The 9,095-nt window shown below is 34.5% G+C and overlaps 1 protein-coding gene across 1 annotated transcript; it reads right to left on the bottom strand.

Moving 5' to 3' along the window:
* Positions 1 to 393: 393 nt before the first annotated feature.
* On the bottom strand, positions 394 to 6,120 carry LOC113045785 (uncharacterized). The gene is made up of 6 exons (XM_026206434.1): positions 5,788 to 6,120; positions 5,475 to 5,642; positions 4,771 to 5,031; positions 4,408 to 4,500; positions 4,184 to 4,198; positions 394 to 2,825 (listed from the first exon to the last, which is right to left on the bottom strand). Exons 1-6 carry the CDS (start codon positions 5,843 to 5,845, stop codon positions 2,689 to 2,691), a joined length of 732 nt encoding a protein of 243 aa, XP_026062219.1. The 5' UTR covers positions 5,846 to 6,120; the 3' UTR covers positions 394 to 2,688.
* Positions 6,121 to 9,095: the final 2,975 nt, after the last annotated feature.

Genomic DNA, 9,095 nt, shown 5'->3' with positions numbered 1-9,095 from the left:
AGGTTAAGCGTAGTTCACCAGTAATTTAGGCGTACATGCTGTAAAAGTAACTTATCCTCGATATTGCTTTCTGAGTCATTCATATATGAAAAATTGATAGCCTGAATGCACTGTAAGTTGCTTTGGATAAAAGCGACTGCTAAATGCATAAATTTAATTTTAAATTTAATAAGCAGAAATATCAAAGCCCCTTGTAATTATTACCCTATAATAATTATTATAATTAATACATTCATTGGTTTATTTCTGAAAATGAACAGCTTATTTAATATATTATTATATAATTCATATTTTAATATATTTTTCATAACACTTTTATATTAAATAAAATAATTTAATATTTATTAGAGAAAACAAATAAAACGTGCAATGAATAATGAAAGTGTAGGCATATTATGACATAAGGAAAAATTTATTTGCTGATTTTGGTCTTTTTGCATGAATTCACACACAAAACAAATACTGGATACAATAACTTCTTTGGGTACAAAGAAACAAATGCTTTTAAACATGTTATCAGCTATTTTACTGAGGGAAAATGTGATATATTACACATCAGAAACTAGTTTGTCTAGCTGACATTACACACAAAAAAAATGATTCAGATTGTGCAATTTATAAATGGTAGATTTTCAGTGAGTAGCATAAAAAGACCACAACTACAGTAAAAAAACAAAACAAATAAAATATAAAAAACTGCTTTTTGAAAGCACGGAAACTGTTGTTATACTCTGTGCAAGAACATTCGGCAACAGTGTGTAATGCATACAGTACTACTGACACAATTAAAAATTAAGCTTTCAAGATAATTTCAAGCAAAAACATTTTTAAATAATATAGCTGCAAGCAGCAATTAAGGGGCCAAGCACTCCAACGGCAAAATGAGGAGCTAAGCATGGCATGGAACATCAGGCCAACTGTAAAAATTAGTTATTAAAGTTTAGGATGATTTGAAGCAAAATGGCAAAAAGTTCATAAACAGAACATCTCATAATATGAGTTAATGGCTTATAACGCTGTTATCAAATCGATGTGGTGTGTTCTGTGTGAGGTAACAATGGCACACACAAAGTTTAGTGTCAATATGTCAAAGCTTTGCAGAGATACAGCCTCAGACATAATATGTCATAATGCCTCAAATTTTTTGCGGAGCAAACAGTTTTGTCTATCAACACAAAATCCATAACTTTTGTCAGCACTGTCTGATGATAATCTGATTCGATTTTGGTAAAAATCGGACCAACGGTCAAGGAGGAGTTAGAAAAACTAGGTTTTGGTATCCATGTTGTCAGCATTACCCAAGGAATATTTTGAGACCAGTTTCATTATAATAGGCTAATGTTATCAAAAATGATTAGCATTTTTGGAAATGTAAAAATTAATGGCTAATGTTAGTGTTCCTGTTGCTCAATTGGTAAAGCATTGCGCTATGAATAAATAAATGAATACATTTAATTTAATTTAATTTTAATGAATGGTTTGTCACTCTTGACCAGTAGGTGGCACGGTTACCAAATGTGGCATGGTCAGTGTGAGGTGACAATGGTACATACAAAGTTTGGTGTAAATATATCAAAGCTTTGCAGAGATACAGCCTCAGAAGCAGTTTGGCAAATTAGTTGATGCGCTAAACAAAAACCATTATGTATATCGACACGAAATCCATAACTTTTTGCCAGCTTGGTATGAAGATGATTTAAGACAAATTTGGTGAAAATTGGACTAACAGTCTAAGAGGAGTTCGGAAAAGTAGGTTTTTAACATGAATCAAAATGGCGAACAGGAAGTTTATGATTTCATTATTAAAAAGTTATTATAAATTTTGACCACAAGGTTGCGCTGAACCCAAAATGTTTGAGTACCATCAGGGCATGGTGCTGAAGAAGCATAGCAAGTAAAATATTCATAAAATATAACATTTAACCAAAAAAATCAAAAATGGCCAATGCCCAAAATAGCTGACATGGGCAAATTGGGTATCATTTGACTAGGCATGCTGCACCTAATCTAATCTTAACTTGTGATTTTGACCAAACCATTCAGAATTCATAAGCAAAAATATATTTTTTTTCATATCTCCTGACCACTAGGTGGCACAGTGCTGAAACGCTGCAGGTAGTCTCAGGTCATGTTTGTTATAGAACACACACCAAGTTTGATCTCAATATGCCCAACCGTTGTAGAGATACAGCCACATATCCATTTTTGCGTGCTCTTTGTAAAATTCATTAGCACGTTATTTGACAATGGTTTGACTAATCAACAATTTTTGCCAGGATGGTCTGAAGATGATCTGAGCTCATTTTGGTGAAAATCAGACAAACCGTCTAGAACGAGTTTGAAAAAGTAAGTTTGTCCGAAAATTTCAAATAGAGAAAAATTTTAATCTTACAATTTTGTACATTTTGGACTTCATTCGACTCAGCTTAAACCAAGGATTCAGGGGAAAAATAATTGTCCTTTTCTGCCTTTATGGTTCGAAATTTATTAGCATAAACATGAGTGAAACTTTGGACAAGTGGTGGCACTACAGTTCTATGGGCTGCCATAGACTCAAGAGCAGAAGAAGAATAAGAATGGCAACAGATACAATAGATGCCTACACACCTTTGGTACTTGGCCCCTAATAATAATATTTAAAAAAATCTAAGACTTCTGAAATCTTGACCAAGAGTTGACTCTTTACAATTATGTGGTTGGGCAGGTTAGATGATTGCTATAGGGACCCTTCAGCACTGGAACTTGAGAGATGTCCTTTTGACTCTGTTCGTTCAATGGTACTTCAAAATGATGGGCTGGATAGTGGATAATTGAGCCTAAAACACCTAGAGAAAAGCCATAAATAACACATCTGACAATCAACAGCATAAAAGCATGTGGACACACCTGTCTGGTATGACCAGTTTTTACAGATCCTGGGAAAGTTCAGGGGTGTTGTCCTTTTAAAAAAAAATAGCTCACCAAAAAATGAACATTTGTTTTAAGCTTACTCATCCTCAGGCCATCTAATATGCAGATCAGTTAGTTTCTTCATTGGAACAGATTATGAGAAATGTAGCATTGCATCACTTGATCAACGGATCATCTGCAGTGAATGGGAGTTCAAACTGCTGATAAAAACATCCACAACATGACTCAAGTGCATCAATTAACATGTTGTGAATGGAAAATCGGAATGGTTTCTAATAAATAAATGAATCAAGAAATCATTTTAACTTCAAACCACTGCTTCATAGCTTGCTTTCTGTAGTGAAACAATATAATCTTGTCTGAACCAGAAAATATACATTCACCAAGCACCATTTACAAGCAAAAATAGTACAAAACCCATTCTAAACAAATTTGTTGGGGGATTTTGATGTAAGAGGACAACCGGAGATGGATTTTTTTTTTCTTCTGGAAACCTTATATGGATTATTAACTTGCATTTGGCACCTTAATGATGGATTTGTTTTTTACAAACATGCAGCTTTATGTTTTTCACAAACTGCACAATATTATTTTTGATGGACTGGATTTATGTGGATAATTGTGATGTTTTTATCAGCTGTTTGGACACTCATTCTGATGACACCCATGTAATGCTTTAATTATTTCTCCAATTCTGTTCTGATGAAGAAACAAACTCATCTACATCTTGGATGGCCAGAGGGTGAGAACATTTTTGAGTGAACTTTTCCTTAGAGGAATGTGTGCACATAATAGCTTTTTAGAAACAATATGAAACATCAAAAACCTGCTCTATGTTTGTTTTATTGGATTGTATTTACTTTCTGTAAGACCCAGTAGAACAATTACTGAAGGAAATGTATGTTGCTGACTGTAACCTTAAGCAAGGTCGATAGTACAATTTGGACTTTAATGTTACCTCATAAAGCAAAACATTTTCTCTATGTTTTAATTACACTGTACCACTGTAATGTAAAGTGTTGCCAGAGTAGTTAAATATAAAGTCCATACACACCCTTATCACACTTTTATAAACCAAGTTGTCCTAATAAATCCATTTAAGTGAAATTCACTTCTTGTTAACTAGGATAATAGCCATGGCCTACAGATTGTCTGTGTCTGGGAGTGCCATCCAGTCCACAGAGACAGCTGTATCAACGCCAATATGTAATCATCTGTCAACCTTTATATTGCAGTAATTAAAGCATTTGTTAAACAATGTAAAACATCTCACCTCCTGGCTGATGACCTGCATCGAGCAAAAGAGGAAGAGGAAAACAAAGAATGGAGAATGAGCCCTTGTTACATGTGATGTGACTCAAACCAAACAAAACATATTTGTACTTTCTTGTGATCATTTCATTTCATCCATTTAAAATAAACCATTGGTAGTGGTTTGACTGGTATGCAGTGGTGTTTTCACAAAAACACATGTGACAGCACATGATGTATGCTCACCGTGTCCCTTGAAGATAAGGAGGCTCATAAAGACAAATCCAATGAAGAGAAAAGTGCAGAGAACTGGAGCCATCACTCTTAACACGCCAAGCCCTGAAATACATTCAACAGATAATATCAACTCCAGATTCATAGTTATGAATCTTGTAGTCTTAAATATTTTTTTAAATATTATAATATTGTTTGTAAAATGTTAAAAGTAGATACCCATAAAAGTGTAGCGTTTAAAAAAAATGGAAGGGCATTGTGCCTTGTATTGCAACAACGACTGTTTTTAAGTCAAACAAAACATTTTAATAAGTGGGATTTTCATAAAGTTGCATCAATGAATTATTCTAACAAATAATCATCATAAGTTTTCACCTTCTTGATTCGGGGCATCATTTATCTGTTTAATGAATTCCTCACATTCTTCTTTCAGGTGAGTTTTGTCTAGACTCGCACGCTCAGCCTTAAGTGTCCATGACTTTAGACCCTGTGCCTCTGGCATCAACACGGTCCATGAATCACTGTCCGAATCTAAAGTCAGATAATCTTTGCCATTGAGCTGAAACCGGTCGGACAGCTGCAGGACTCGATACCCTCGCAGCTTACATTCCCTCAAACGTATATATGTGCCATAACCTGAAAAATAAAGATGGGTTTATTGTCACAGAGTGGCTGTATGACAATAGCGACAGACTAATATAAATATTTATATCTAATAAATGGCACCACTTGGTGGATCTCTAAAGAACAGCATACAGCAACAGCATTACACCACTCTATCCTCAACATCAAGCATTGTTTGCATAAATGTGCATGCTGAAACTCAAACAGTTGGAATGTTTTAAATTTTAAAGTAACAGTCATTTAACATAATGTACTCACTCATGCATTTTAAACTTAACAGTAACCCAAAACAAGAAGGAAAATACATTTTATAAACAGAAATATACTAAAAATATAACTACTAAAATAGGTTGTATATATTGTTTTAGCACATAAAAAAATCAGTATCCTTAAAAAATATCACCGTTCCTCCTCTAATGCTAAACTTCATAAATTGCTGCATTAAAATTATTTACTTGCGGTTTCATGATCTTTCTCCACCATCATCTTCAGGACTTCGTCTTGAATGGGTCTGACAACAGGTTGCTGGTCGAAATGTCCCTTTAAATTTGCATCACTGATAAGGATCCTCTCAACTACTGTCCCGTTCAGCAAAACACTGCGCTCGAACTGAATAATAATATCTAACAATAACAACACATTTGAGGGTTTTAGCGCGTGACCATAATTAAAACAACAGATCATAATGGAGGAAAACATGAGCAATATAACGTTAATTTCCTGGTTAGGAAATCAGAATATGTTTGCTATAACAGGATAAAATATTACCTGTTGGAAGAGCCCAGGATAAATCTACAAGAAAAGCGAAGGTTGCAAAGAGGAGCATTTCTGCGTGATATGAAGCGCGAGCGGTGACGACAACAGTTTGTTTTGTTTTGAATCTTGACTCACTTTCTTTCGGTTTCTATTTCTAGCATTCGCCTTCGTATTCACATTGCAGTTTTTTTTTTTTGAAAGACGACTCAAAGTCAGCAAAATCCAGAGCCGGTGTAAATCCGTCGAGCGCACTCAGCACAGGGTGGCAGGGTGCAGGTTTAGCTTAAATGTAGTAGACAGCGAGAGCACTTGCGTGTCATTGGCTGTTACCAGGACAACCTGAGGAGGGAGCCAATCACACCAGCGTGAAAGAGTCTTCAACATATAAACACTGACCTGAAGCTGACATTTAACAGCTATAAAAACAAAAAGACTGAACAGAAACTGTACTGGAGAGACTTTTTAGTCTCCCACCCTATCCTTAAGACTATAAAAACAACATTTGAAGCGGACAAAGTGTTTGGAAACCAGATAATTAGCCTATTATTTATTTGTACTGTATTTACAAATAAGATGCTGTGATGTTAACGTTATAAACTGGATCAAAATAAGACTAAAGTGCGCTGTTTGTGCACATTTAAAGGCACAAGTCTAGTGTGGTGCTGGAAAAACATGACAAGAGCAGGACCAGTTATTGTAAACAAAAACTGAAAGTAGAAGAGAGCAGACATTGGCATTGACTGGTATTTTCATGGAGACTAAAGCAAAATCTTCAGAGATTTGAAAATGAAGAACGGTTCATCCTGCGAAGACATGTGAAGTGCTGCAATAAAATCCTAACATTTAGAAAGAAAAATAAAAAGTGACTTAGCAGGGCATATTTCTGGTTAATGGTTTAAGAGTAAGTGCCTCAGTTGTTGAATAGTTATAGAAGATTAGAAGATAGTGAGGGGTCTGCTAATGTTGAGATCACATAAAAAAAAAAAAAAAGACCAATTTAACATCTCATTTTATACAGTTAGGATGTAAATGCTGCTGAAATTTGGCTTTTGCTGTAGAGTTTTTCATGTTTCAAAATATACACAATTTTTTTTTTATAAGTTACAAATACAAAATATTTCATTGTAAAATATTGATACATTTAACAACAACAGAATATAAATATACTTTTTGGCCATTTTACATCTCTGTGTTGCAGCATGTATAGTTTAACAAGAACACAACTGCCTTACTTATGCCTGTAAATCATTAAAAATTACAACCACACTCTCTGGCTAACACAAAACTTATAGTTAAAAAATAATTCAGTTTGTAAATCTGTATTGGAAAAGGAAGGTTAAAGGACGTTTTTTTGTTTCTACAATATGAAACTATCAGAAGTTAAACTAACCAGAAATCAAGTTAATAGGTTTGTTTCTCAGTATGGGCGGCACTAGGGAGGGACTAGCAGGTGCTTCAGCACCCCCAAGAGAAACAAAAGCACCCCCACAGATTTTTTTCCCCTGGAACCAATTATACACATGCTGTAGTCTATAGTATTTAATAATAATAATAATAATAAAAAAGTGCACTTAAGTATACTTTTATAAATTGTACTTATTGCAGAAATAAAATACTTTAAATTAATTCTGTAACAGAGTGATCATTGCAAACATGGGTCAAACAGGTATATAGGAGGCAAGACATAAGAATAATCCCAGGGCAAGCATGGGTTTTCAATGAGCGAACAATATCCAGAGGGCTAAGCAAGAGGGTAATCCAGTAACCAGAGCAAAGGGTCAAAACACAATTAACAGGGCAAGGAAAGAAAAAGACTAAACTATGAAAACTAGAACCTGAAACAGGACTATGAAAACTAGAAACAAAACTAAGAGAACTAACACGGAAAGGCTTATGTATTGCAGCTATCACTAGGAAAGGGATAAATGAAGAACAATATTTAGCAGTGTGTGAGAGGAAGGCGCTGCAAAAATCATCACATCATTGCATGTGATGTTATGATTTTCAGCGCGTTTCGTTATATGCATGTGTTGTGATGATTTGGAACACTTTTGTTGTCAAACTAATGAAGATGTTTTCTTCATTTGCTGGTGTTTTTTCAGTTTGATATGTGTTTTCTCAAGTTGCAGCGTGTTGAGCTTTCTCGGCCACCGTATGATGACCTCTGGTGGTGAATTAATAGGAGTTCATTGACTGGATCTTGACAAGCACACATAAGTGCCAACTAAATGTTATTTTCTACGCTAAAATGCATTTTATTTGTAATTAACTTCAAATGTATTACATTTTAAAGTGATATTAAATGCAATTAGTTTAGCTTTCCAATTATTTTTTAAAACCACTTAAGTGGGACTTTAGTATATTTTATATGTTCTTTGAAATATGTTAAATATTTACTTCTGAATTAGCTCAACTCAACTAAACTCACTTTATTTCTAAAGCACTTTCAAAAACCACAATTGGCACCAAAGTGCTGTACATTAAAGATAAAAAATAAAAAACAAATACATAAAATCCATATACATACTGTATAAATTACAATACATTATTAAAAGCCAAGGCAAAAGAAAATAAATACGTTTTTAACATCCTCTGAAAAGACCGTAGAGTAGGATATGTTTTTAAGGACAGGGAAAGCTCATTCCATAGTCTAGGGGCAGCCACGGAAAAAGCTCTATCTCCTCTACATTTCAAGCGTGATCGAGGAATCATCAGGAACATTAGATCCTTCGAGTGAAGAGATCTCAAAGGTATGATGTAGACAAACTGAATCGGAAACATACTGTGATGCCAAGCCATGAAGAGATTTGAAAACATATAACAAAACTTTATATTGAATTCTGTATCGAATCGGTAACCAATGTAGTGAAATCAGAACAAGAGGAATACGGCCTCTCTTTCCTAATGGAAGCAAATAAAGGGAAAATAAAAGCAATTAATGTAACCAAACAATGTCCACAAGGTCAATACAATTTACTGGTACTGCCAATGAAACATAACTTTATAAATTACCCAAATGTAGATACATTTCCCAAAATCTATGAAAATGAAGAAAGGTACCTTTAATATTTTTCCCCTCATCTTGCCTTGCAAGCTTCACTGACACATCTTCATGAAGAATGTTGATGTATTTACCATGATTGACACAGCAAAGCTACTGTCCTCTTCCTTTGGTTTGTTACCTGTAAAATATATGATGATTAAAGGGGGTCTAGAAGGAACAATGGGTGAAGGCCAAGTGCAAACTGAAAAAACTATCTTTGACTAATTGCTGAAGACAGACCATGTCTGCCAAAACACTTTTATCAAAGAGAGATCAA

Source organism: Carassius auratus, chromosome 27, assembly GCF_003368295.1.
Source record: "Carassius auratus strain Wakin chromosome 27, ASM336829v1, whole genome shotgun sequence".
Lineage (NCBI taxonomy): Eukaryota > Metazoa > Chordata > Actinopteri > Cypriniformes > Cyprinidae > Carassius > Carassius auratus.
The sequence above is the reverse complement of the archived record's forward strand: the minus strand, read 5'-3'. Positions and strand labels throughout refer to the sequence as shown.